Raw genomic sequence first — 27,997 nt, 5'->3', positions numbered from 1 at the left:
ATGGTTCCCAACCCCTGAGTGTCTCGCCCAACATCTCCCACGACACACGCCAGACTGCTGATGCTCCTCGACACCTGCATCCCAGCCAGCCAATTACAAAGCTGTTGCACATGTAGCGCTGCAGGACGCGGAATAGCGTCTGACACAGCCACCCAAGCTTCGTGGCCCCCAATATCAGACCTGCCCCGAAATGACATCAAGCATCTGCCATCGAAAAATCCACAACGCGGCAGGAAGAAGCTTATTCGAGAAAAGGTACGAGAGACGTTTCAGGACAACCGACGTCTGTGAACGGCCTTCCTCCGCGGGCTTCTAGATTCTCCACATCGGCGAGGGGTCGGGTTCCATCCCATGCCGGGGCGGGCCTCGAGCCATTTCCCCCGCCTGCTCAAACTCCATTTTTAGAAAACATTCGGGAATACGAACCGGACCGCACGCCTGGGAATGGCATGTGGTTCAAAGACGTCAAGTCAAGCTAGGAAAGACGACGATGACGACGACGACGTGTCTCGCAGACGTGTCTTTCCGGGCATCTCGGCGCAGCAGCATTGGCACTTGCTTTTACTTTTGCCCTCGTGTGGATGGCGTCTCTGGGATTCCATTCTTTTCAGTTCATCAGACCACTCCGAGCGAGACTTTAGGCAGCCATAATCTGCAATAGCGCTGGGTTGGTTCTTCGTCTGATTACATATCGTTCATCCAAAGATGAGGCGGCTTCGTCCACAGGGATCGTGCCCTTGGGTGGCTGTGCTCGTCGATCATTCTGGAGAAGAGCTGAAATCCCCCACGAACACCGAAACATTCGTCGCCCGAATCGTCACACCGACTGATGGCATGCAGCGGCAGGCGCCCGGCACTTTCGTCTTGTCTCGACGTCGTTCCCTTCTCGTCTCTCCCTCGCACAGTAGCTTAGTCTGTATCACAGCAGTGTCCCACGATCTGCCTGGAGATGGATCCACCGGATATCTCGATTCGACCGCCCTTTTCTGGTCCAATCTGACGGCAAGAAGCTAACTGGATCTCGCTGAGTTGTATTCCCCAGTTGTGTTGGTCAAAGTCCAGCAAAGGAACCAGTTTCGGAGTATTGAAAAAAATGACATTCCACCAAGTCCAAAGACCGTTGTCTTGCTCCCAATATCGTACAATGAGGGGGGACTGCCCTGTCTCCCAATAACGCCGTTACGCCGGACAACCCCTCTTCTTCTAATGGTATCATCGGTCTTATCGTCTATAATTCGCAAATCCCAAAGGAACAGAAATTCCTGGTCTCTATCCCAGCTCTACACTTGCCAAACAAAGGAAAGGTGTTTTTTTTTGTTGTACAATGAGGACATCCTCAGATAACCTCTTCCCGCTCGAAACCCTGAGCCTTCAGCGCTGCGTTGGGTTTCTCGCCGTCCTTGTATTCGCTGACGAAGGGGTTCGGGTCCTCCTTCTGGTTGAGGTTACTCAGAGTGTGATTAACGCCACGATGGACAGCCTCTGCGGTTGATGTCAGTAAATGCTTTGTCCCTATGAACTACTACTTGATAACACATACCATCAGCTCTGATGTACATGATCAGATCCTTCATCGTCCTGTGCCCCTCTGGAATCTTCCAGTACTGCACCGCAATGTCGGGGATCTCGAACTTGGGGTCGGACCACTTCGGCAGCAGGCCCTGGTCGATCTCGTGGATACACCTGGTGTACGTGTGGACGGCCTCCTCCTCAAGGTACCCGACGAAACGGTGGGTGATCTTGGGCGAGACCAGGTACGACAAGAACATGCCATTGAAGAAAACGCCTTGAGCGCCAAGGATCATGGTCTTCATGAACCAGCCCGGCTCTGACATCTTCATAAAGGTCAAGAGATGCATGCGCTCGTTGAAGCTAAGCCGAAACCATGTAAGTATGTCTGACTACACCGAGAGAACATCCTTCGAGCCGCGGCTACATACCTCTCTTCCAGGAGAGTCTCGATCCAGCCATTGTCGCGCTTCATGCGCCGCAGGCTACCAAGATGACGAAGCATGCCGGCGACCATGCCCGGGACTTGAGTACCGTGTCAGTGACCTTTTCCTGCTGACATGCAAAGAACAAGGGTGGAACTAGTTTGAAGGCTTACCTCCGGCAATACTCTCGAGAAAGATGAACCGCACCAGCCATTGCGCCTCGGTGAGCGGTTTGTCGGCAGTCAACGCCGTGGTCGGGTTCTTCTTGTCGACCTGCTGGTCCGCGCCCAGGCCCGTGGCTCTGTCCATGCACCACCTGGCCAGACGGACAAACTTCCACGCGGCCCAGTCGCCGACGGTGCGTGGCACGCGGTGATCCGGGACGATGTCCCGCATCTGTTGCTCCGTGTACCCCGGGTGCGGCCATGCCGGCGCGGTCGTGCGGATATGCTCCGTCTCCTTGGCGGGGAAGAAGTCCCGGAGCTGGGCGGCGGGCGTCGTCGAGAAGTTGCTGTGCTGCTGCTGCTGGATTCGGAGGCTTGCTGGGTAGTAGAGGGTGTGTGAGGAGGAGGCGCCGATTTTGTAAGTGGTTGCTGCTGCCCGGACGAGCTGGGCTGCGCCGGTTCGAGGCGCGCAAAGTTTGGTTGATGCTCTTGATGAAAGCATGGGTGATGATATTGTAGATGCTGATTGACTTGAGGTCGGATGGTGTTCTTCAGGTAATGTTGTGATGTTGTATTGATAATGCTGTGAGTACATGGAAGAGTGCCTGAGGAGGCTCACGGCCTCTGACTCTTATATATCACATCTTCAAGGCAAGTCGGCGGTAGTGGTGGCAGGGGGTTTCGGCCGTCAGACCCATGGGATGGATACACAAACACAATGCGCAAGGAAGACAGCGGTAACGGGGGCGGATTACTCAAGCCTACGAATACAGACCGGGTCAAAAACGAGTAAGAATTCTACTGTTTGCAATGCCTCAGGTCGCAGGCGTGCCCGTGACACCGGCCGGAGCTGTCCCCCGTGTCAAAGCTGAGGCTAAGTCGCCGAGAGTATTCCGGCTAGATTAGCCTCGATGCCTTGTTGCGTCCAGCTTACATTACCAGCGCTGTGGTTGACCAGGTTGACGGTTGTGACGTCTCCGATATCCGATCATTCGGGTGGGCAATACTGGTTTTGGTAGGTGGGGGGCACGGGGGACCAGCAGGCAAAGCCCGCTGGCGGGGATCAGCTGGACGGCGTCTGTCGGGAGCTCTCGGGATGGGACGCTGGAGACGCTGAGAACCATGGCTGAGCACTCCGCTCCTTTTTCGTCGGGCTGTGATTGGATGGATTCCGCCGCAGTCGCCAGAATGCACTCACGGATACGGACGTTTTCTCAGCGACAATTGTTTCCGCACGGGGGCAGAGGCATGCGTTTGATGCCGCTGCTGACGTTGGAGAGCCATTTGCATCATCTAACCCCCAGAATAGAGTTGAGCCGGCAATATAGGGCGCGTCCCGATGGTAAGGCGTTCACTTGGCAAACAGATTGATGCCATTGGGTTTGCCCCTGGGATCATTGAGTGGACTCGCTGTGGTAATCGCCGACCTCTCCGTGTGTTACCGTGGCTTTGGTCATGTCAAACAGGAACAAAATTCTCTCTGCAAAGCTGGTGCTGTTTGAGTCATGAAATCGAGAAAAAATCTTTTCCTTTTACGGGGAGGTACAGATGTGAACGGCGATGTTTACCGCGAATCCCCACTGAGCTTGTTTACGAATTTCAAATCCCGACTTGTGATGGAGCAAAGGCTCCAGAGCGGGACACCCGTCCGCCGCCGTCTTCTCCGCCGCCGCCCCGGAGGATCGAGGCCGGGCATGTGACCGTTCTAGAAATGGCATCTTTCAAGGCCAAATTCGAGATGACAGGCTGGGACCAGGATCTTGAGGGGCATGGGGGAGGGTGATTGGAGCACGAAACTGCCTCAGATAGGGGGCTTTCTTGGTGAACCCCGAGTATCCTGTTGACCAACGCCCTACGGTCCGCGGAGACACGGACGAGAAAACATTTTGCTAGTCACGTTGGCAAATTTGAGGCTGTTTTGGGCAGGACCATTTGGGAGGGATCGGGAGAAGGCGGCTGCGGCTCTGATCGCTTCAGGTCCGTCCGAACCTATGGCCGTGATCCATCGGTGCCTCAGCTGCCAGGCTACGAGAAGATCGTGGTACAGGTGCTGGGTTGGGTATTCATTTCAGATATTTGTGATTTTGAGTCGCTTTTCACCGGGGCTGTCATCTGCGCGAATAACATCACCTAGACGTCTGCTGAAGCCCAGTTGAGGCCTGACCGTAGCATATTAGGGCAAGTACTGAGCTTGTGGAAACGCGTTATCCAAAATCGACAGTTGCTTCGATGGTGCTGATCAAGACGACGGCGAGAAAGCGTCCGTGATGATGGGACATTCTCATTAGGGCGCCTCTACGCATCATCAAGTCTACCTTCTTCACCACGATCCACCAGGGACCGCAAGCAATGAAAGCAAAAGAAATCCTTCTCAGGAAGCTTTGGGTGTTCAAAAATTCCCTAGCCAGCCTAGGCCAACTAGGAGTGGTCATAGTTATAGTTTTCAACTAGCAAAAACACGATCTCGGACGAATCCTCACTGATACGCGTAAAGCCCTTGCACTCGGATGAAGAAGAGAGAGAGAGAAGCCAACAATACCTGCGGCACGAGCTGGGGTTTATATGTGTTTTCCAGGGTGGGTCACGGATCAGTAAAAGGTACGTACCTGAAGCTCTCCAGGTGAATTTTTTCAACAGGCAGCAGGCGCGGGGTCATTTGCTGGGTGAGTCACTGCGCGCAAACACCAACAAGGTGCCTGAGACGGAAGGGAGACTGAGGTTTTCCAGCAGGAGAGCTCATTATCTGCCTGGAAATGGCGCCCATGAAGAGGCAAGGGCCACTTGAGGCCACTGAGGCCAAACTCGGTGAGGTGTGATGCCCGTCATCAAGCTACCTTGCTACCTGCCTTACCTACCTACCTATGCAGCCCACGGCCCGAATATAGGGATGGCGGGGTCGGACATCCCACCTTCGCCTTTCGGCCCCGACTGGCTTACACCGTTTCTACCATGGGTTATGCAAAGTATTCCATGAGGAAATTGCCGAGGACGTATTGATTCTTGTCTTTATCAATCAGTAAGACTATACCTTGACGAGAGATGCCATGGTGTTTTAATGCACGCAGAGCATCCTTCAGCGCCTCCATCGTAAGGTACCCTTATGATCATGGCGGTCTACATCCTATGGTTTCCTACCTATTCCTTGCAGCCTCAGTTTTCCTGAGCGTACCTTCGCAACCCAAACGGATTATCCCCCTTCACAATGACTCTAGGCGTATCTTCTTCAGATGACGGGAGTGCAAGCGCAGTAGGGGTGCTATTTCCGTGCATCACAGACGCTGCCTGTAGAAGTCAATCAGGGTGACCTCAATACTTCAGACTTCGTCGGGTCTCCAGCGAGTTCCCCCGCTAGGTGCTGCCCGCTGCCGCGTTCGGCCGGGCTGGGCTTTCCCTTCCTCGGGCGCCCTTCACTGCTTTCCTGCCCAACCACGGACCCCCCTCCTGTCCACAATTTGTATCTCCGAAAACCAAACTTCAGGCTTGACGGGATTTTTTCCTCTTCGACCAACATCTCTGTTAATCGCCCGCTTCTCTAAGCTCTGCTTACGCCACCCATTGTCGACTTTCGACTTTTGATTTCTTGCCCCGCGTCTAGCACATATTCCATCTGACATCATGCCTCCTAAGAAGTGGGGTGAGTAGCTACATGTCCCGCACACGCACACAAATTATCCTCAGAGGCAAAATGTCACGATGATCTGGCTGGACCGTTTCTCGCGGCCATGATCGCCAACCCCACTTCAGCATCATGTCCTCATCTTCTTGAGCTATGCTGACTGGGTTCAACCATAGACGACGAAGACAGCGGCGAGGAGAGCTCCAGCTCCAACTCTCCCCCGGTTACCGCCCTCCGCCGTACAAAGTTCGATGACGAAGAAGACGAGGACGATGTACGTTCGCCGACCGACCCGCAACGTTGCGGCACGCACACACTGACACTTTCTTGCAGGTCCTCGACTCCTGGGATGCCGCCGAAGACTCCGAGGTCGAGCGCGAGAAAGCCAAGAAGGCCGAGGAGGCCAAGGCCAAGGCTGCCGAAGAGGCTAAGAAGAACAAGAAGTCCAAGACCCAGCGCATCGCTGAGCTCAAGGAGGAGCGCGCTCGCCGCGCCGAGGACGACGAGTCTGGAGAGGAGGAGACCGAGGCCGAGCGCCGCGAGCGTCTCCGCCGTACTGAGAAGGAGTCCGACATGAAGCACGCCGAAGACCTTTTCGGTGATATCGGAGTTCCCGCCGGCCGCAAGGCCACTCTCGCCGGCACCGCCGTCCAGATCGACCCCAACGATCCTAGCAAGACGGCCAACATCGCCCAGATGCCTCTCTTCAACCCCCAGACCAAGACCCAGTTCGAGCACCTCCGCACCACGCTGACGCCCATCCTCGCCAACAACGCCAGGAAGGCTCACTACGGTCTCTTCATGCAGGAGTTTACCAAGGGCTTGGCCAAGGAGCTCCCTAGTGAGCAGATCAAGAAGATCGCTTCTGCTCTCACTGCCCTCAGCAACGAGAAGATGAAGGAGGAGAAGGCCGCTGCCGGTGGCAACAAGAAGAGCAAGGCTGCCAAGACCAAGGTTTCCGCTGTCGTTAGCCGTGCCAGTGCTGCTGACACCGAGACCTACGAGGACGATGCCTTCGGAGAGTGAGTTACACTCTTAAGATGCTGTCAACATGTCCCGAATGCTAACATTTCCTCCAGTGACGACTTCATGTGAAGCAGCAGGCAGGGTTGCATCATTCTCCCATACCCAGCGTCCGGCCCCTTACAGTCCTGCGAGCCCGCTACGTGTCGTACAATTCGGCGCGTCTGCGTACCAAGATTGGCGGCGGCGGCGGCTTGATTTCACGCGATCATGTCCACACGGCACAACCCGTCGCGTCATTCGCACGTGGGAGCAAGGACCCTTGAGGGATCGCAACCGTTTGGGGCCGCTGGAGATTGGGCCAAAGCAGAAAAGATGACGAAGTTGGTTGGCGGATCAGTGAAAAATGGCGTCAAATTTGGCGGACGCTGAATAGATCATGGATGGTGTTCTTCGCACTCCATTCCGCTAGGGTCAGCATGCTACGCTGCATTTCTCGCATGATATCAGGAGCACGACGATTCATGATCGATGGATAATGGGACTTGGTAGATTAAAAAAATACGATAGATCCGATTCATCAAAGATTCATTTACAAGACCAAGACCACCCGTATAGCCCGACACATTCCGCATGTAAACATGGCGCATGTAGACACCACCAAGAGCCTTTTCGGAGAATACGATTCTTGAACACGAGCGAAGATTGGAAGCGAATTCATAAGTGTATGGCATCCGATGATTGCTAAGAGAAGTGGCTTGAACTTCGAGTTCAGATATGAGTAACGGGTTAACTCAGATATTCTGAGCATGCTTAAACAATTCAAGATCTCGCAATCCATCTTTTTTCGGTGATCGCACGAGCAAAGACTACAGCCAGCAGGAGAGGGCCTCCCTGTGATTCTCAGAGCAGTATTGTCTCGAGATACTTCATCAAATGGAAACATGCTCCGTCAGATACCTGCGCAGTATGGTCAGCGGATTGATATAAGGCCTCTTGTAGTCTGTGGGACCAGACATGGGAGAGGCGTCTATACATGCGAACACTCAAGCTACACCAGTCTCGACGACCGATTTCTAGACGAAGGAGGCTTTGGGCCTAGCATCACTCGACTCGACTGGTGGCTTGTTCTCTCGCCCCCGAGCATGCGTCCTCAGCTTGAAGCGTGTTGGCTGTTTAATGCTTCGTTCGCCGTATTTCCCAAGCATCCAGACGTACACCTTCTCCAATGCATGTCAAATGGCCATCAAAACAAGGGAGAGAGAGAACTTGAATCGCCGTGATAGGTGCATTCATGTTCTAGGTGAGCCCCAGAAGAGCATGCTTTGGTATCCTCGGGTCGAGGTCGAAATAGCATCCTGGGCTTCATATCGCGCGTTATGCATAAAGTAGCTGGTCAAGGGTCGCGGGGAGGGAGGGTGGAGAGATGTTTACAAGCACGAGCATGGTTCGGATCCCGGTTTGACGACGTGGGCATCATGCGCAAGATCTTCAACACAAATGCGATAAGCACAGTGTTGATGTGAGTCACAATCGAAGCGAAAAAGGCAAGCCAGTAAATGCGAAGTTGCAAGCACATACGAGTCAAAAATTGGAAATAGGGGTATCAATTATTTTGTCGTTACCTCTCCCCCCTACCAAATGTGTATCCCATGTATCGCACGGAACGCCTCGCCGCCCAGAAAGCAAAATGAGAGAGTGAAGGTGGTTTTGAGAGCCGACCCTTTCTACTCCGAAAACATGCTCAGCCGTTATATATACACATTTCCGTCTACGCAAAATGAACGCCCTTCTTTTTAAATCATGAGGCTCGTTACCACAGCCGTGCCCGCCCCAACCGGAGCAAAAGTTGATGAGAGGAGAGGTGGACTAGATGACGTTACCGGCCATGCCCATGAATAGGGCATGGACAGCAAGACTCAACGTCCAGAAGCCGACCTTCTTGAGTCGGCGTACGCGGCTTTGCTGGTTTTCGACATCGCGGGCAAAGGCCTCGTACGTCTCGGCTGACATGTCATCCATCAGACCGCAGTCGAAGATGGTCCAGCTGCCGTCGAAATCACTAGCGCGTTTGACTATGCGGCAAGTGATGGGGATGTATGTTTTTTTGGCGTTGATGTAGGCCACAATGGGACGAACAAGCGCCTGGTTGATGTATGAGATGTCCTTTGTGAAAAGGGGCACGGCGGCCTTGACATCGTTCATGTGAATGCGGAGGTCCATAATAAGGTACCGCCTGTCCTCATCAGTTTGCTCAGGCTCCTCGTCATCGTGGGACTCGGGAGATTCCGGAGTGCTGTACCCGACAACCTCTGGCGTAGCCTGAGAAAGATGACCCGATGTTGGAGTTGGGCCCAGAAGCGCGGCAGCGTCGATAAGGAGGTCCTTTTGGAGAAGGCGCATGCGGTTCGAGATGACCACATCCTCGAGTTGGTCGTAAAAGTCTGACATAACCTTGGTAATGCTGTCGTCCAGATCGGCAGGAAACATGACATCCGCTACGATGTCAACATTTCCCTCGTAAATCCAGCCGAAAGGACCTTCAACGCCTCGATTGAGGTGGTCAATCTTGAGGCCGTCGATGCGAAGGCGGCTAAACTTCTTCCATGCCGACGGCTCGCCAACATCATTGGCAGCGTCTCCGTTCTCGCCAGCCACGGTGCCATGCACCTGACGAGGGTGAATGGTGAATAGAGAGCCATCAAATGACCCAGACATGTGTGTTGCTGAGAGGAAGTCGTAGAACAGCCACTGTTTCCTCAGCTGTGGTAGCTCGCAGGAGAAGATGCTGACCGAGAATGGCCGGAAGCCGTTGGGCTGGTGAACCGTCACGAGAAGATCCTCGAGCTTGAAGGAATCGATCTCAAAGTCGCCAGGCTCGTGGGTGTGACGGTAGGAAAGAGGATCGACGACCTCATCCGACCACACAACTGAGGTACGGTCCACTACCCCTCGGACTCCCTTGACCTCGACATCTTTCAGGAAGCCCTTTCCGTTCCACCATTTCAGGAACGACAGGGTGACGTTCACGGTAGCAATAGTGACATCGTACTGCGTGTAGTTGCCGTCGTCCTCTTCCAACACTCTAACATCACTCTCGTCGTGCTTTTCGGCGGCTGCCACAGCCGCGGCATTCTTCGAGGAACCCTTGCTAACTGAGGATGTGACCTGTCCGGGCCGTCGTGATACGAAAACGTTTCTAAAGGTGATAACGCCGTCACCCCACTTGGGGACGATGGCCGACTCGAAGACCACCGTGACGCCAGCAGACTCGGTCAGAGAATCACCGACCCATTTCGCGAGAGTTTCTAGGACAGAGCATCAGTGACTGGGTTGCCTACAAGCAGTGCAGTGAACGTACCCTGTGCAAAAACCGTGTTGATACTGAAGATGATGAGGGAGAAGAAGGTCGTGGTACCGACGAGAATCCAGACAAGGTGACCGAACAGGAACCACGATACGAAAGCACCCCATTCATCAATATTCCACGGCCTCATACTTCTAATGCCCGCCCACTTGAATCGCACCTTCATGCGACCCAAGAAGCCATTGGCAGCGGCGAGAAGCTCTTCCCGAGTGGGCCGGTGCGGCATCTTCGGTATGTGCAAATATTTCGACATGGTGGAGGCAATCGACTCCGCGTCGTGGTCTGATGTGTCGGCCTTGTCCTGATGTGTAGCCTTAGCATTTTGCTGCTTCGGCTGGGCTGCCGTGCCCTTTTCCTCGGGCTTCCCGCTCTCGGGGCTGTGGTGCCTCCTCTCTTTCGGTGCCGCGCTCCTGGAGTCGTTGTGTATGCCTCGTCGCCATGCTAGTCTGCTCAGCTGGTAGAGCTTCGACTTGCTCGTCAGCCCCGCACCCGCAGACTCGGCAGCAGCGGCGGCGCATGTAACTACCGCAGCCTGCGAGGGCGAAAGGTTGGTGGTGAACCCGACCAACAGCAGGCCGCTCCCAGTGTAGCTTCGTTGCGCATGATAGACGTTCGGTCGTGGAAACGAGTGTCGCCCAGAATGGATGGTTCTTCGGAAAGATGCCGCCTTATAAGTAGGATTGGCAGCCGGCTGAGTAGCCCTGAAGCAGCCGTTCCTTGTTGCAGCAGTTGTGATAGTCGTCCCTTGCAGACCCAGAGTCTGCGACGCCGATGCGCTGGCGCAGGACCAGAAGCGACGCCCAAGAAGAGTCGTCGCAGTGTTAGACATGTCTCCAGCTCATCCTGTCTCTTGGTCGAACAGAGAGACAGCAGATGAGGAAGAAGAGCCGGTTGATTATCTACCTCGAAGGGTATGTGCGGGGGGGAGGGAAGGGGCGGCTTGCAACAATCGGATTGTAAACAAGATGCAAGAGGGAGAGAGAGGCACGGCAAATGTTAGTACATTTCATGCGCTCATGCAGATGTGACTGAGATGTAAACCTGCGCCAGGGAAGGCGCCTGTGAAAAGTCATCCATGACGCGCTACCACAGCTTTCCCTCGCTGAACCCAGCTGGACCCATTCCAGAGATACCTGACGTATGGGGCGTCACCTCCCACCAGCACCCCTCCTGCTGCTGGAGGCTGGAGCCAGGGCAAAGAGAAAAATTTAGTCAAAAAGGCAGCATGGTCTGTGCTGCCGTGGCCTGGGCCCCTGCTTCCACTCATGTAAGCAATGGTTAGTGCATGGTGAAGCTTGTGTACCTGGTCTTCCTAAACCCTCAACGTTATTCCTTGAAACCCCAAAGCCAAGAATCTTCCTGCAGGTAGTTTGAAATACTCAAGCCAGCCTCTCTCTCAATTAACGTGCGCTGTGACTCAACCGAGCAGGATGGATATTGCTGCAAAAAGATGCCATGCTGAGCAAGGATGGTGGTGACACACAGTTCACTACGGATACCAGCCTCCACTCTGCTCTGGTCCCCTCTTTCGTTTCTCAAGTCCGTGCCTCCACCCCCCTCACCCAAGAGCCTCTGTCTCTGCTTATCCGCTTATCGATAAGAAAAAACACAAAAATTTGGGATTGCAGTTTAATCGAATTGGTCTGCAATTGATACCCGCCGCTTTTTTTCTTCACAATCGCCTGCCCCCGCCGCCGCCGCCAGACCGACTCACCCCGACACACAAACCGGAGTCCCTGGCCGAAAAAAAACGATATCCAAGTGCGAGTTCTTGTGAATTTCCAGCAATCGGTTCCAAGATCCTAGGAATCTGCGACCACCAACATCCCCTTCCGAACCGCCCATCATGCCCGCCCCTACCGCCAAGCAGGTGGAAATCGCCGCCCCGCCGCCCGAGGCTGCTTTCCAGGAGGAGCAGCAGGACGAGGAGCTTCTGCTCGATGCGCCGACTGCGCTGCCCGAAGAACTGGATGCGATCATGCCCAGCGTGCCCCAGAACGGAGAGGAGAGCGAGATGGTCGTCGACGAGGAGAACCGCCCGCGCTTTGCGCCTGCTAGAGACATTGTGCGCCTACCAACATACTCGTGAAAGAGGAATTCTTGATATCAGGGACTAAACGTTGCTCCAGGACCCCGTCACCAGAATAGAGACCCGTAAGGTCCCGGTGCCTCCTCACCGCTTCACCCCCCTCAAGTCTGCCTGGCCCAAGAGTACGTTTTCGCACAATGTCTTTAATGATCGCCTTTGTCTGACGAATGCGCGCCCACAGTCTACCCCCCTCTCGTCGAGCACCTCAAGCTTCAGGTCCGCATGAACCCGCGGAGGAAACAGGTCGAGCTCCGTACCTCCAAGCACTCCACCGAGGACGGCGCCCTGCAGAAGGGCGAGGACTTTGTCAAGGCCTTTACCCTGGGCTTCGACGTCGACGATGCTATTGCGCTGTTGCGTCTAGACGATCTTTACAGTAAGCAATGCTTTTGCGGAAAGTAGACATTACAGAACAGTTGCTGACACTACCATAGTCGAAACTTTCGAGATCCGAGACGTCAAGCAGGTCATGGGCAACGAGGCGCAGGGCCGTGCTATCGGTCGCATAGCAGGCAAGGACGGCAAGACGAAGTGTATGTCGCTAGCATATTGCAAGCCCGTCCCCCAAGAAACCGTCACTAACAGCAGACGCAGTCGCCATCGAGAACGCCAGCAAAACCCGTATCGTCCTGGCCGACAGCAAGATCCACATCCTCGGCGCCTACAAGAACATCCACATGGCCCGTGAATCCATCGTGAGCTTGATTCTCGGAAAGCCTCCTTCCAAGGTCTACGGCAACCTGAGAACAGTTGCTGCGCGCATGAAGGAGAGATTTTAGAGAGGGAATACCAACAAACAAAAAAAGCTGGAATTGGACAGAAGAAAAGTGAAGGAAAAGTTTTAAAAGGACTCTTGGGTGATTTAATGATGGCATGAAACGACATCCTGTCATGGACTCCGGCGTTGTGGGCATTTTAGAGATTCCAAATCATTACATGGGCAGGAGGGAAATATGATGAAGCACTTGAACCATCATTGTCGTGCTGCAGGTGAACCTTTATGAATAAAGCGTTTGGAGGGGCAGATGACCGAAGACGCTGCTCAGTACAACTCGTCCGATGCGTAGGAACTGCTGACATTGCTTCCATCTCTTGACAGCGAGTAAGGAGCCGTCAAAATCTGAGACGCAAGCACGCTTATTGCAACATGGAATTTCAGGAATTTTCCCAGTGTGATGTGGTAAAATCCGCACAACTCGTTTTCAGCAAACACGATGCAAAGGATAGTGAAGATGAAAGACAAGGAATCAACGGGAAAGCGACAGTCACTTCACTAAATGATCCTCATGCCGCCGACTTATAATCCAAAGAAGCCTGGTACACATAATAGGTCTCTCTAGCATCGACATGCCCAGAGGCTACAAAGGTCACCAAATGTCCATGTCTGAGTGCGGAACGAACCATGTCCATAATGCGTTACTCCATAGACGTCTATACGTGCCTACCCGCCGAAAAGACTTTTTTACATAATGGCCGCTCACCCGGCGGCCAACCTGCAAGCCAAGCCCTTTATCCAGGCGATTCGTCTCGATCAGGGGGACGAAAACTTTTCCCCTTCCCAGGTCACTCTTACTGACTACCTCAAATTTGTCTTCTTCCGTTTCACGACCACCATTTCGTTAGGTTAGATGTGAGCATTCAAATCCCCGTAGCTCTCTCACTCTCTCGTAGTTTTGTGTATTCTGCTTGACAGATTTACTCCTCGTCACCCTCGCCCTCCTCCTGGGGGGCCTCCTCCTGCTCGTCGTCCTCGTCGAGGCTGCCGGCGGGCACCTCGTACAGACGGAGGATGGACTTGTTGGGGTCCTTGACGAGCACGTACTTACCGTCCTGCTCGCGCTTAAGGCACATGTCGGCAATAGTGCGGACAATACCCCAACCGTTGGAGAGAGACAGGTTCATCTGGTTGGCGAAGTCGCGGGGCTTCCAGCCGACGACGCCGAGGATGACGTGCTTGTCGTTGGACTTGGGGTTGGCACGAGACACGAAACTTTGGTATTGTTAGTCTCACATGTTTAACATGTTTGAAAGAGGGGGGAATTGATGGGGAAAGGCATACCCAAGCTTCATGACATCGGCACGGGCAAGGATGGACTGGACAGTCCACCTGGCGAGCTTGCAGGAGTTGTTCTTCATCTCAGTCGCCACGACGGCACCACGCTGGCTGACAAGCTTGGTCCTCCAGTCAAGAGCACCACCGCTGCCCTGAGCCTTGCTGTCGAACTCGTTGAGCGCGTGCAGGGTGACGAGCTGGTCGTCGCCGCTGATGGCATTCTTCTGAACGGCGTCGACCTCGGTACGGACGACAAGGTAGACGTTCTCCTCCTCGTCGTTAGTGGACAGGTCGAACTTGCGGTACTTGTAGGCCTTGCTGGCGGGGGGGTCGGTGTCCTCGGAAGAGTTGTAGAAGGGGTTGGCGTGGGGGAACTGCAGCTTCTGCGTCTCGTTCTCGATGACGACCTGGTTGGCGAAGTTGTGGTTGATGTAGGTAGCCTCCTCGGCCAGGGCGCCGGGCTGGTTGAGGGCATCCTTGCTGCCGTCGGCGGCGTCAAGAGGAGCGTCGGCGGCATTCTCGTTGACGGTGACCATGTCGAGAGCAGCGTTGTCGCGCTTGTCGATGAAGACCTTGTTGCCCTGGACGGAGATGACAATGTCCCAGGGGTAGACGGAGCGGGGAGAGCACATGAGCATGGACAGAATGCTGTCGGTAGCGAAGATGGTAGCCTCGCCCTTGTCGGCAAGGTCTTGGATCACAGGATCGGAAGAGGTGGTAACGTTGTAAGCGGCACGGTCAATAGCGTTAAGCCTGCGCTCAGTGCCCTTAACAGGGGGCTTGTCGTAGGAGCGGTCGTAACCGTAGACGAAGCCGTAGGCGTCGATCTCCTCGCCCTCGTCGGCATCCAGGTTGAGCTTGGCGAGACGGTTGAAGTCGATCTCCTCAAGCAGCTTCCAGTCGGCCTTGATGTTGATACTGGCGTCACGGTTGCGGGCAGGCTTGTCGTAGTCCTTCCAGCCGAAACGGCGACCGCGCTGGCCACCGCCGGATCTGCCACCACGGTCGAAGCCGCCGCCGCCGTAGCCCTGACGACCGCCCTGCTGGGTGCGGTTGATGGCCTGGCGGCCACCACGGGTGGTGGTGGCAGCTCCGCCGCGCTGACCACGGCCACCGCGGGTGAAGACGGCGCCGCGGCCGTATCTTGTCTTGGTGCTGTCACGGGTGTTGCTGACAACGGAGAATGTGGACTCGTCCTCGGCGGGAGGGGCGTTGAAGGAGATGGCGTGGCCAGCACCATAGACTTGCTGGTCTGCGGGTGAATGTTAGCGACGATATTTTTGACATTCGTTCTCGAAGAGTGCACCTACCACGGTAGTTACGGTTGTACTGCTGTCTTCCTCCACGGCCATCTCTGTCCTTGCCCTCGGAGGTCCAGTCGGCCATGCGACCGAGCTTGTCGCCCTTGGAGAAGGGCGCATAGGGGACGCCATTCAGAGTGGTGTCGCTGGTGACTGGCGGGCCCCAACCGTCGCCGGCCGGGCAAGTCTCAACGAGCTTGACCCAGTCGATTTCCTGAGCCATGATGAAGAACGTGTGTGAGTGCGTCCTCGGATGGGCTGCGCAAGCGTTCGGGGGGAGTCGGTATTAAAGGGCGCTGTTGCGGGTGGCAGCGGGCAGCGATTCGGCTCTGGAGAGGGAAAAGTCGTTCAAGGGTTTGGGCTGTGCCGTGTGCGCCTCCTCTCGCCGTCGATTTTCGACGTTCGGTTTTTGGTGGGGTGAACTTTGTGGGGCAGAGCGGGCAAAATTTCGTGCACTGCGCGACACCTGGCGGCCACTGGCATCCACTCGTTTCCACGCGACGCGGGGCCACCACCACCACCTGAGCGGTCGGCTACCTTCCTGTGTCCACGGTCTGCGGGCAGTGAATAACCAAGCCGATGCCTGCAGATTGATTCATCTGTCCCGTCAGGTTTCGAGTCACAAAGAAAGGGTCTCTGAATCTTCGAACAATACGTGATTTTGATTTTCTATTTGCTTTACCCTCATTACCGATTCATGGTATCAATAGTGTTGTTCCCAGAATACGCTCATGTTTCCCGCTTGAGCATCTCATCAGATAAGTAGTACAGGCTGGGATTGTTTGAATCCCTTATATACACCACACCCTCGCATGGCCAGCAAAGGCACAGCTCAACTATCTTGATAATGAAATCTCAGTAGACCATCATCTCAGGTCGGGAGCAGAAGACGTTCTCCAGGGCATCCCTGACCTCGAACTCCTCCATCACGGCGCCGAAGCTATGCACAGGTTAGTAACATGCTCACATGCAAGAAGAACAAGAGACATCGGACGGAGCACATACCCGTAGCATCGGACCTTGTCCTTGAGCTCGTCAGTGAGCTTGTTGAAGTCCTCGGCGCGGAGCTCATGGCACCGGGGGTGGCCGAGAACCATGCCCCAGGCCATGACGGGCGTGACCTCTCCATCGAGGTTGAGCTTCTTGCTAAGGTCCAACAGGGCTGAAAGACTGCCCTTGCTCACTTCCCACGTTCTCTGCTGAGAATCCAAGTCCCCGTTGACGTTACTGTATCCGAACGGGATGTCGGGCGTCAACTCGGGGAAAGGCGCCGGGGGGCACGAGGCCATGAGTGCGTGGCCGCAGGGTTCGCCGCCCATCTCGCTTGATCTCTCTAGTAGCCAGGGCATGTGATTCATGCAGGGTTTCTCGAGACTGTACATACCCTCGATGAAATCGCACTCGTTAGCAAGCCCTTCCGTAACTGTGTTTTTTTTGTCTTCGATAATCATCGCTCACACCACGCGACTCCCGGCGGTGACCAGAATTGGTGGCATGAACAACGGCTTATTTTCACTGCGGGGGAGGTGATAGGTATGCCTTCGAGGGGTGGTGGTTATCGTACGTTAAGACGAAGTCAATGCCCGCTTGCTCAAAGTCCACATTTCTGCCAGAATTCTGCTCCTGCATGTTTTGCAGCTGCTGACCGCCCATCATCTGAGGAAGGGGAGGGGGCGGACCGTGGGAGTGGGAGTGAGACGGACCGTGAGACGAGGGCGACACCGATGGCGCTGTCGTGGATGTCATCGGCGGCGTGTACGCGTTTTGGCCGTAGCTGTGGCCAGACACACTGGCGCTGGACGTGTATCCTGCGCTGGGGTTGCTGATCATGTCATCGCCGTAGTGCGAGAGAGGGATGCCGTTTTGGGCCAGAATCTGCTTCAGTTGTCTGTTCTCCTCGGCCACTTTGTCCTTGTCTTGCGAAATATTGCTGAAGATCTCTTTTAGTCTCAGCACTTCGTCTTCCAGAGCCTTGATATATAGCTCTTTTCTCTCACGATGCGTGCTGTCATCGCACTGTCAGTAACTGATGCAATCCCGTGATGATTGCTTATCGAGGCAATCGTAGCTTACCGTTGCGCTTGACGGTTCAGTTCTTGTCTCCTGGTCAGAGCCGGCTTACTATCGGGCTTCGGCCCTCTCCTCTTGGGCGGATTGCCATCTGCAAGGCTCGATTGTTAGATTCTGGACCGCTGGCACCTGATCTTGAGGTATCCTACCACGTGTCGTCCTCTTTTCCGTCAAGGATTTGAGGAAACCGAGGTTCAACGAGCTCAGGGGCCCCTTCTCCTGGTCGGAACCACCACCACCGTTACCGGAGCCGCCACTGTACGGCAATTGTTGCGGCGCCTTCCCGTACTGGTCAGGCGACAACGAGGAAGCCATCGCTGCCCTCTCGTATAGCGAGCCAGACGACTGCTTGCGTGCTGGAGACGACGAAGGGTTCGGCGGGGAGCGATAAGCAGCTATGTTGCCCAAGTCAGTCATTTTGTCGTTCAAGAAGCGTCGCCGTCAAGCGACCACGTTTAAGAAGAACGGTTGCGACTCATGTCGTCATGAGGGTGTCTTGCGCGTTACTTGGCCCGTCTTTATGGCGGGAGTGGGCTCTTTTTCAAATAGGTGCGCCCGGCTCGAGGCGCAGCTCGCAGTGATGACAGAAAAGGAACCGGATGGATGGACTTCAGGGCTTACCTTGGAAGATTGGATGCGCGGCGGACAGACTCCCGATTCGTCTGGCAATGCGTGGCTGTTGGACGACGGCGACTGCGAGCCGTCACAGCAAGGGGGAGATGTGTAATGGGAGAGGATTGAGCCGTCCAGATTCAGAGGCCTGTATCATGCGCTCGCTGTTTGCCGGGCCGCGATTATGGTTATTTGGAAAGAAATTGATCCCGCACTTGAAACCCAATTCTGGCGTCCGAGCTGTCTGAGGATACAATGCGGCGCGGTGAGGGGGATGAGCAGGGCGTGGGCAGGCTAAGGGTCGGGGTCATGTAGGGAAGACTGGTCCGCCCTGTTTTAGATTTGTTTGACACACTCCAGACGAAGACGATGTCGTGCGTCTTGATCTAGGTCTGGGGATGGTTGCAGCGAAGCTCCCCTTTTTTGAACTGCCCGCCTAATGATGGGCTTTTCGGTTGGGGAAGAGGGGTTGGAGGAATGGCGGAGAGAGAGTGTGTGTGTGTGAGATAGGTGTGGTCGTGGGAGTAGGTAGATAGGGAAAGCTGAGGCGACGAAGACGAGGTAGAGAACGGATGACGGCGGAAGCGGAGCAGCAGCCAGAGACAGAGGGAGACCCGACAGCAAACCGAAGAGACGGGGGCGAGATAACCCTTTTTCGCTTCTGAGCTTTTGCTGTGGCCGTGTGGTGGTTTTCAGGTGCAGATGCAGGTGCGTAAGGCAAGGTGTGCGTGGTGGCTAATGCTGTCGCGAATCGAGATGACGAGAACAGGCGCTACCGCCGCTCTTCTAAGACAAGTATGGCGGAAGCGGAGAGCAGCAGCAGGAGGGTGAGCGAACAGGATGACAGACAGCCAGCCCGGCAGTCGAGACCAGGCGAGTCGAGTCGGGTATGGACGATAAGAAGCCGCAAAAGGACGGGCGGCGGACAAGCAGTTGGGAAGAAACGCGGGGTCTCAGCAGCAGCAGCAGCTGGAACACAAGCAGAAGCAGAAGCAGGCCGCCGTTCGGATCAAGTTGAATCCAGTCCGCTAAGAGGAGGCGAGGAATGCGAACTATGAAAGGGTGGCTTTGGTCGATTTCCGTATGCGACTCGTTGAAATTCGATCAAGGAGCGGATTCCGCTTGTCTTTTCGGTAGGCTGGGCCAAGGTACTGGCTGGAAACAGAACTGATCAGAGCAGAGGTTGGTTTGTTAGGCAGGTCGTCTTCCTGGCTGCTGGTCTGGCCTGGCTGCGGTGACAAGGGCTCCGAGGTCGTTGCTTTTTCGGGATCATCGGCGTGCCCACGCAGCAACCACGCAATGCAACGAAGCGCAAATCTGGGCAATGTACCGTACCCAGGGTTTGTAGATGTGGATGTAGGCGTAGACGTACGTAGATTGAGAGAGAGAGATATGTCGCGGCGGAACGGCGGCAAGCCTATCGATCTGGCCACCGGGTAAAGCGTAGGGCTACTGAGATGGTCTGTAATTCCCGTGGCCCTTTGAGTCGACAGAGGCACGAAGAAGACGCCAGAGTGATTTGTATTTATGTCTGGCGCCGGTACTGGGCTCGGCTTGGCTCCTTGCTAGGCTATGGTGGCGGCGGGGTTCGCTCGAAAGGCGCAGACCGTGGAGGAGGCGTTGGTCTCGACCCTGACTTGGACTCCAACTGCTGCGTCCGCCCACTGCCCAGCGGTCAACTCAGGGCCAGGTGCGGTGTATCCGTACTGATCCTGGTTTTCGGTACCTGTCCACCACGCTCAGTACGCAGTATGCAGGCCCGAATGGGATGGTAGGAGGGTGAGAGCAGAGAGGAAGAGGGGAAATTCTTGTGTTGGTCAGAAAAGGCGGTAAAAAGCCGCAGCGGGAATTCTTGCTCTATTATTCAGAGAGCTCATCTACAGTAACCTTAGGTAGCTAGCTACCTTAGGATGTGAGGAGGGTTTAAGAGGGGAGGGGGTATGAGAATTTAGTCGTAATGCAGTAGAGTAGAGCAGAGTAGGGAGCAGCTGCAGCATCGAGCTTGAATCCGCGTGAGATTCGGACAAAGTCAAAAAGGTCTCAAGATTTCCGAGCTTCCTTTCGTTGTCCAGGTATCCAATGCGCCTTAGTCGAGGAGGGGGCCCGATCGAGGCAGACATCTCAAGTACGATACTTTATCGAATCGAGGCCAGGAGAAGAGGAAGAAGCTTGACTAGCAGCAACATGAAGCTACCTAGGTTCTGCCCTTTGACAAAGAGCGCGCCGGGCCAGCTTCCATTCAGGCGGGGCCAGCACTGGAGGGGTTCCTATTCGCAGGCACAGGGTACCTAAGGTCAGGTCAGGGCAGGGCATGGCACTGAAGTAGGTAGGTACCTTACTCCATACTCATACCTTACTGCGGTAGGTGTGCTGCGTATAAGTACATGCGCGGGAAGCATCCTGGATTCGATCTTGTTGGCCGCTCTGTTTCTTCGGGAGCAGCGGCTGGCCCCCACAAGCCTTCCAGAGGGCTCACCTTAGTACGGAGCACCCACTTGGGGTGACTTGCTTGACTCAGAGTGGTCGCCCACAGCTCCGGTCCCTGCAGAGCAGAGCTGTTGGAAATTTCCAACGCCCGCCAGGAAACACCAAACACCAAACACCGTCTCGTCGCGTCGGGGTGAGCTCCGAGCTTGTCCGCTCAGTTCAGGGCAGGCCAGGGTCGAGTCGAGAAGGCCTGCCGGGCAGGTCAAGACATCCATAGGCCTGTCTACCTAGGTAAGGTGGCCACGACAGCCCTGAGACTCGGTGATGCCTTGGGACCAATATCCAACGCCTTCATACGCCCGTAACAAGAACCCCATGACTGGCCCAGCCTCTCGAATCACCTCCCCAACAGCATGAGATCCCGGCAGCCTGCGACGGCCTGCTTGACGAGCTGAATCCCAGCCCAACCTTAGCTGCGGCCATGCGCGCAGTCGAGCGAAAGCCAAGACCAGAGACCCGACCGACGCGGGTATACGAATCTTGAAATCTCGCAGGAATATCTCTTAAGCGACCACCAAAACCCGGCCCACGCCATGCCGCGCCCCATGCAGCATCAGCATGTATGTTATGTTTATGTACCTTGCGCAAGTTCCTTCCGCAGTACGGATATTAAGCCTCGGTATGGCTCGAGTGACCATGGCAAAAACCCAATGGCTGCTGCATCAACATCGGACGAGCTTGAGAAAAGCCAAGAGTCCCTTATCTCAACCTCCTACTTCAATAATGCGAACCCGGCCGACTTCCTGGGTGTTGCTATTTTGACATTTCTGCCGCCACCTCTTTTGACACATGAGCACCAGTCCGTGTGTCGCTGTCCTGTCATTGTCAAATCCGTGTCGGCACACGTCGTGCATTTGTCGGATCACGGTCCGCTGGCACTTTGACGTCTCACCCCTGGCTTCTGGCTGGACTGCATCTTCCATACCAGGTACGGATACTCGACTCGGCCCATGTGATCAGCAAGCACTCCGCGGCATGGGAGAAAGGGAAACCCCTGGCTCCACAATTGGGGGATTATGGAGGGGCCACTCATCCTCGTTGCCATTATTAAGGAACAGAGTTCAACGTGCCGTTCATCGGCTCCAAAGATGGACGACGGTTCTCTCGCCCGACAAAAAAAAAAGTCTATGCCGTCATACCGTATCCCACTTGGGAACCCCGGCGGGACCGGCGATTCTGCTAGTCGAGAACGAGCCATTGCGGTACTATGTTTCCTTTTCGCCCGAGTCTTCTGTGCATCTTGCAGTCGCAATCATGTCTATCGAATGGAATATCCTCAGCCCATGATCGCCTAGAACCAGAGCTTAAAAGACTCCTTGTCGATCAAAGCAGACAGGGAACACGGCGGTAGCTTGTGCTTGCCTCAACGACCGAGCGGCGGGAGAGGCGCGCACATCTCCGAGACGAGTTGAACCCCAGATCACACTCACTACCCACTGCCCTAAGCTTGTTCCAAAACGCCCTCTCCAAGAACTGGCGCGGAAAGTCACGCGCACGCGGCTCCCTTTCGAAACATTCCCATCCCAGGGCGAGGTACCCCTGGGGGGAGGAAAGGCCAGTAGGTAGATCACTCAGCCGCGCTTCGAACCGTCGTCTCTTTTGCTCCCGCTACTGTCCGTCGCATAGTACGAACAGGACATAGTCAACAACTTTATTGCTTACTTTTTTTGGCGGAGACTTTTACTGCCCAAAAGCTGCGACTTGCGAACAGATTTCCAGAGCTGAAGGTACCAGAACGTGCCCTTACCGTAAGGTAGCGAATTGGATTGTTTCGCTTCGCTTTCGCTGTCGCTGTCGCTTTCGACTTGAGCCTTGACGACGGAGTTGGTTATCCACACGTCGGTCATCGTCATGGCCGGCAACGGTAATATGATCACTCACTTCCGGGGAGCCGCAATCTTGGCGCCGTGGGTGCTCTGGCTGCTGCTGGCCGACACCGCCATTTCCCTCCAGCTGCCGTTTAAATGGTTCTTCCCCGACTTCGTCTACAACTCGTCTTCGAGGATCGCCGAGACCGTGTGGTACTGGATCCAGATCATCTTCGAGCGTTTCAACGGCGCAAACATCACCTTCTCCGGTGATGCTATTCCGCGCGGAGAGTCGGCCGTCGTGGTCGCCAACCACGTCGGATGGGCAGACTTTTACATGATCCAGGCCTTGGCCATCAAGGCCGGGATGCTCGGTCGGTGTCGCTACTTTGCCAAGATTCAGTTGCGGATCGTACCGTTCCTGGGCTGGGGTTTGTGGGCGATGGGCATGCCCATGGTGAGCCGCAACTGGTCCAAGGACAGGCATGAACTCGACAGAGCCTTCTCGGGCATCGTTAATAGGCAATGGCCAACTTGTGAGTAGCTGCTGGCGAGGGCCCATCCCGAGACTGTGAAGATGGCAACTGACCTAGTGCAGGGCTCATCAGCTTCAGCGAGGCCACCCGCTTCACAAAGAAGAAGTACGAGCAGTCAATCGTCTGGTGCAAGGAGTCGGGGCGTCCGCAGCCGATGCATCTACTCTACCCAAGAACTAAAGGCTTCATCACCACCGTGCAGCATCTCAGAAAGGCCTCTCATGTCAAGGCAGTGTACGACATCACCATCGCGTACCAGAGGGGCGACGAGTTTCATGCTGCACCGACCATGTGGGACACCCTCAGCGTCCCCGGACTCAGCTCTAGGCTTGGATACAAATTCCACGTCCATGTGCGAAGGTTTCCGCTTGAGACTCTGCCGACCGATGACGAGAAACTGGCCAAGTGGCTTGAGAATGTTTGGGTTGAAAAGGGGGAGTGGCTGGACGTGAAGAAGGCTGAGTGGGCGTCTACGGCATGAGGCTATCTGAAGAAGCCATGCGTAGCAAACTCTTCGCTGCCCACGCCCAACTCTTTGTGCGATGAGAACAGCGCAATGTGGCAGCATCAAGTCTGTCGAGATCATAATGAGTCGGTCGATTACGAGAGGTTTTTACCCCAGAAGACCACCTAATTAAATAAAATATATTCCCGAAATCAAAGCCAACCGAGAGATGAACTCCGTACATGTGCATGTTTGGCATGTAGTCGACATGCGGGAGCTTTCGGCCAACAAAACAATGTTTGCTGGTCCCCAGACTTTTCAGATACCGCGTGATCTATTGACACCTTGGCGCCACATGAAGACGGACGCGAGCCCAACGCGCAGGCGCCCAACGCCATGATGTCGTCAAGGTGATTTGCCAATAGGTTAGGCACAGCGGCATCGATGGATCAGATGTCTTGCAGAATAGCCCAACCGTTAGAGAGCATCAAGTCACACCAATGAACGGGGGCGGCCAAACGGAAGAGCCCCCGTGTCTCACAGGGAGATACGTTCAACAAGGCGATCGCCAATAAACGTCAGACTGAGGTGATGATGGCGGTTTTATGACAACTATCTCGTCATCCGCCGTGAGGAGACCGGAAGCACCTAGCTGAGCTAAATACAGCGGAAGCTATCAAACTGTACCCTCTACCGGCGAGTTCTGTCGATAACGGCATGAGCAAAGGTGGTCATGACAGGCGTCTGAATGGCAACTTCTGCCGGAATCACGGGAACAAGGTCGTACATTCCGTCATGTATAGTAGTGTATGTGACTACTCGTGTTAATTGCAACTATTAGAACCATGCGCTAAGTTCGAATACCATGGCTTTGCTCCCGAGTCCGAATTTGCGGCCTGTTTATGCGTCGCCGGCGGACGTGGTTCACGAGCTACCTGTATCGTGAACGGGCTGTGGCTTCTTCCTCCGTAGACACTTGATCTACACACATTGTGAAATAACAAACAAAAGGCCGAGGCAGGATTTACTGACCGGATATCTTCACATTCACAGAATATCGCACGCAAGTTTGGCGTATGCATCAGGGAGAGACATTGTCATAGAACTTCAGTTGCTATGAATCCTGGGAGAGCCTCGAGCCCATCCGGTTCTTCTGTTGTATTATATATTAAAACCTTGCTTCTGATTCCAATTTCTTCCTCGTAAACACTTTTTTTCCTCTGACAATTAACTCCATGCTTCCTAATCAGCCAGTAAACGTTGAACTGCAAGCCAAAAACCCCCCTTTTCAGCATCTTGGCTCAATTGCCTTCAAGCATCTGGTGTACTACCCGCAGAGGCAGCCATGGCCTCTCTTGCCAGTATGTTGAGTTGCTCTCTTTCCTCCGTGGTCTCTCTGATGGCTGCGGGTGTTGCTGTCGTGGAAGACGGCGCGGAGGCGTCTGTGGTCGGGGTTGGCGTTCTTTTCCCCGCCGAAATGTTCTCGGTCCTCGGAGGTGCTGGTAGAAGTACACGGGGAGCGGGGGATTGAGAAGCCGGCAGTAGCATTCGAGGGGTCGGTGATTGGGAAGCGGGTAGCAGCGCATACGGAGCGGGAGACCGAGAAACCGGCAGCACAGCGCGCGGAGCTGGAGAGACGGGTGGTAAACCATGAGAAAACGTTGCTGCTGCGACGCTCCACGCACTTGCCCGTGAGCTCATCTCGCCGGCCCTGGGTTGCGGTAGACCCTGAATCTGCATCCGTACATCCTCCGATGCCCTCTGCCAGGCCCCCTCATACCCGGGAATCACCTCCGGCAAGGCCTCCGTCGGCCAGCCGATCGCACTCAACTGCTCCCTCCGCTCCTCCGCCTCCTTCCGCCTCCTTTCTTCCTCCTCGGCCATTCGTCTCTTCTCGGCCTTGGTCAACTTATTCGGCGCGTTCCCGAGGATCTTCTGCCGCCGCTTCCACCAGCTGTGGACGGTCCGCTCGGGGACCTTGAACCAGTCGGACGTCTCCTTCAGCGTCGGCCACCGGTACCCGGGCTCCTCGGGCGGTTGCTGGTCCTCGCGGCCGCCGTTCCAGCCCTTGCGCGCGCGTATGTCGTTCTCGTCCGTCACGCGGATTTTGTGGTTCTGCAGGAACATGACGACCTCCCTGCGCTTCTGGTCCGTGTACGACCTCTCCATGCGCTTCAGCGGCCCACGGGCCTGGTAGCGCGCGCGCTCCTCTACGGGTTTGGGCGGTGGGCCGGGGCGTTTGTAAGGGGTGCCGTCTGCTTTGTACTTGGCGCCGGCGATGCGCCCGGTCCTTTTGCGCTCCGCGAAGACGACCGTCACGCCGGACGGAACGGCTCGGGCGGAGGCCGGCGACTGTGACGGCGACGCCGGGCTGCCGCCGGCCCGTCCGTCCTCGGCGGCAGCGGCAGCGGCAGCTCCGGCGATTGGTGTTTCGGCCGTTATCGATGACATGGATGACGGCTCGCGGCGAGCGACTCACAGCGACGGAAACAAAGCTTCTGCGAATCTTGGGTATTGTTTTTGTCCTTCCTCCCGAGACGCGTCTTTTGGCTTAGGTAACGGTGCAAAAGCAGCAGTGTCTGTCCGCGCTCCGTGCGAATTTTTGGACTTGGTAGAGTGTTGTGAACTGATGCCCCACCACCCAACCATCCCATCCCTGCTTACAAACTTGCAGTTCTTGTGTCTGTCTGTCTCATCGCCGTAATTCTTGAACAACAATTCAGGCCTGGAATGGTGGTCCATGACGCTCGTGTTTTGTTTCTTGTTTTCTTTATTTCCTCTTTCTCGCGATATGCATTGCAGAAACAGACAAGTCCACACATTGCAAAATGGGGCCGGGGGGCTGGAATGGGAAGTTCGCGACACAAGAGTCGCAGTGAGCCACTCGGTTTCGCTCCAACGAAACATGGCCATTCAACAACAACCTCACCCCTCAATTCCAGCGCGAAGTTCTACGTTCGACCAAAGAGAAACCGGCATCACATGGCTTATCTGAGCTCTGATTGGATTCAACGCCCAAAGGTGCGCCAACGAAGCGATTTTTCACGGCGAACCTGAACGTTGCGAGACTTGCAGCGTGTCTCAGAGGTAAAACGACACAACTTCTCGCGTGGTTCGCAGAAGGCTGTGGCTAGAAAAGGCAGCTCTTCGTCTGAGACGTCGGTCCCAACTTCAGACCGGCGGCTACTGACAACAGCGCCGTTAGTCGAGGCACACCCTATCCGGACTCCCCCAGATATTGATAGGGCGGTGACACGCTGCCCCTGGCCTTGTGACGAAGGTCACAAAACTTAATAATATACTCTGCTTCAGTTCTGCATCGCCGGCGATGTTAATGCATGCCATTTCTCTGCCGACGCCAGTATTTTATCAGACAGACCGTGGTAGGCATGGAGGCTTAGATGAATTTGCGCCAGGTCAAGTTGCGAGTAGCATGCGGGTTCAAGGGATTGTCCCGTGTCTTATTGCCATGCCAAGAAAGCCATCCTGACTTCGAATGGTACTCTAACCTTGGAGAGTGCACTAATCAAGGCGACAAACTCAATTGCCGTAGCCAGAACTGAGTGATGGGAGTCGGTCCCCGCAGGTCACTTGCTTATGTCTGCACCAGTTGGATGGCCTCTCTGAACCACGGCAGCTGTCGATCACCTGGCTCACCGCAACTGCAGATCGAGAACGCGGGGAGAGCTGCTAGACTAACATGAAGATCGCAACGAAGTGGAACCAAGACATCTGGGTCTAGTTCGGTTCTGGTTGAGAATACCGTCTGAATGGCGTCTTCAATGCCAGACAACATCGGCATCGAAGCATAGAGGAGGACCTCGGAAACAGCCTTGAGAGCAGGGTCCTGCAAACAAAAACGTCCACCTGACTCGGCGATCCGTGGCCACGGCACTACCTTGAACTTACCCGAGCCCGGATTGAGGCACAGGGTTAGAAGCCAAGGATGGCTCTGGGGCAGAGAGGATTTCCCAACCACCAGCACGATGCCTGTCCGGAGGCAGACATGCAGTAACATGAGTCGTTAAGGTTGTCTGGGGTTGCCGCAAAGAGGCGGCTAAATTCTAGACAGAAACTTTCAGAGTCTGAGCTCCTGGCATGTTTGGGATGACAGGCGTGGGAAGTCTCGATGTGTGAGAGACAGAGACTGGGAGAGGGACTGAGAGTGCCGCCGCCGGCCCACTTCCGAGCATTTGATGGGGAGTTGTGACCCAAGACCCGGCGGTGGCTTTTTGGGAAGGAAGAAAGACAGCCACTTTGAGCTTGGGACGAACAGTTTACACCAGGCGTCGATCTTGAGCAGGAATGAAGTCGATCATGCACGGGACCTAACCCCGATCAGTCATCAATGCAATCTGTGCGGTTGACGACACAAGGGACGACTGAGAAGATTGGTGGCCTAGAGAGATGGCGGCTCCATTGGCTAACCCGAATGTTTCGCGAGGCGCAGGCCCGCGGGGCATGAGTAGCACGTTCATGGTGCCTTGTGTGCCGTGGGCAGCGTGGATGGAAGATCATTTCGAAGGACGGATCTCGATTCGGCGCCGTTTAC

General features: G+C 55.1%; 8 protein-coding genes across 8 annotated transcripts; 3 read left to right on the top strand and 5 right to left on the bottom strand.

Moving 5' to 3' along the window:
- Nucleotides 1–1,336: 1,336 nt before the first annotated feature.
- Nucleotides 1,337–2,600, bottom strand: GCG54_00009733 (Alternative oxidase; the record flags this gene model as incomplete). Its single annotated transcript, XM_045409672.1, has 4 exons — nt 1,337–1,482; nt 1,541–1,872; nt 1,941–2,034; nt 2,108–2,600. The coding sequence occupies 4 exons, from the start codon at nt 2,598–2,600 to the stop codon at nt 1,337–1,339; spliced, it is 1,065 nt and encodes a 354-aa protein (XP_045262196.1).
- A 3,113-nt stretch (nt 2,601–5,713) lies between these two features.
- GCG54_00009732 (Eukaryotic translation initiation factor 3 subunit J) lies at nt 5,714–6,809 on the top strand (the record flags this gene model as incomplete). Its single annotated transcript, XM_045409671.1, has 4 exons — nt 5,714–5,732; nt 5,891–5,988; nt 6,048–6,736; nt 6,794–6,809. The coding sequence occupies 4 exons, from the start codon at nt 5,714–5,716 to the stop codon at nt 6,807–6,809; spliced, it is 822 nt and encodes a 273-aa protein (XP_045262195.1).
- Nucleotides 6,810–8,546: 1,737 nt separating this feature from the next.
- On the bottom strand, nt 8,547–10,873 carry GCG54_00009731 (Mitochondrial distribution and morphology protein 31; the record flags this gene model as incomplete). The annotated part of the gene is made up of 2 exons (XM_045409670.1): nt 8,547–9,985; nt 10,039–10,873. 2 exons carry the CDS (start codon nt 10,871–10,873, stop codon nt 8,547–8,549), a joined length of 2,274 nt encoding a protein of 757 aa, XP_045262194.1.
- Nucleotides 10,874–11,890: 1,017 nt separating this feature from the next.
- On the top strand, nt 11,891–12,912 carry GCG54_00009730 (Pre-rRNA-processing protein PNO1; the record flags this gene model as incomplete). The annotated part of the gene is made up of 5 exons (XM_045409669.1): nt 11,891–12,109; nt 12,174–12,255; nt 12,315–12,509; nt 12,568–12,666; nt 12,728–12,912. The coding sequence occupies 5 exons, from the start codon at nt 11,891–11,893 to the stop codon at nt 12,910–12,912; spliced, it is 780 nt and encodes a 259-aa protein (XP_045262193.1).
- A 916-nt stretch (nt 12,913–13,828) lies between these two features.
- GCG54_00009729 (Eukaryotic translation initiation factor 3 subunit D) lies at nt 13,829–15,710 on the bottom strand (the record flags this gene model as incomplete). Its single annotated transcript, XM_045409668.1, has 3 exons — nt 13,829–14,123; nt 14,193–15,438; nt 15,497–15,710. 3 exons carry the CDS (start codon nt 15,708–15,710, stop codon nt 13,829–13,831), a joined length of 1,755 nt encoding a protein of 584 aa, XP_045262192.1.
- A 632-nt stretch (nt 15,711–16,342) lies between these two features.
- On the bottom strand, nt 16,343–17,974 carry GCG54_00009728 (uncharacterized protein; the record flags this gene model as incomplete). Its single annotated transcript, XM_045409667.1, has 5 exons — nt 16,343–16,427; nt 16,493–16,810; nt 17,052–17,492; nt 17,561–17,648; nt 17,707–17,974. 5 exons carry the CDS (start codon nt 17,972–17,974, stop codon nt 16,343–16,345), a joined length of 1,200 nt encoding a protein of 399 aa, XP_045262191.1.
- Nucleotides 17,975–22,507: 4,533 nt separating this feature from the next.
- On the top strand, nt 22,508–23,481 carry GCG54_00009727 (putative acyltransferase; the record flags this gene model as incomplete). Its single annotated transcript, XM_045409666.1, has 2 exons — nt 22,508–23,000; nt 23,063–23,481. The coding sequence occupies 2 exons, from the start codon at nt 22,508–22,510 to the stop codon at nt 23,479–23,481; spliced, it is 912 nt and encodes a 303-aa protein (XP_045262190.1).
- Nucleotides 23,482–25,142: 1,661 nt separating this feature from the next.
- Nucleotides 25,143–25,896, bottom strand: GCG54_00009726 (uncharacterized protein; the record flags this gene model as incomplete). The annotated part of the gene is made up of 2 exons (XM_045409665.1): nt 25,143–25,173; nt 25,226–25,896. 2 exons carry the CDS (start codon nt 25,894–25,896, stop codon nt 25,143–25,145), a joined length of 702 nt encoding a protein of 233 aa, XP_045262189.1.
- Nucleotides 25,897–27,997: the final 2,101 nt, after the last annotated feature.

The sequence above is a fragment of the Colletotrichum gloeosporioides genome (genome assembly GCF_011800055.1).
Source record: "Colletotrichum gloeosporioides strain Lc1 chromosome Unknown consensus_57, whole genome shotgun sequence".
In the NCBI taxonomy this organism is placed as follows: Eukaryota; Fungi; Ascomycota; class Sordariomycetes; order Glomerellales; family Glomerellaceae; genus Colletotrichum; species Colletotrichum gloeosporioides.
The sequence above is the reverse complement of the archived record's forward strand: the minus strand, read 5'-3'. Positions and strand labels throughout refer to the sequence as shown.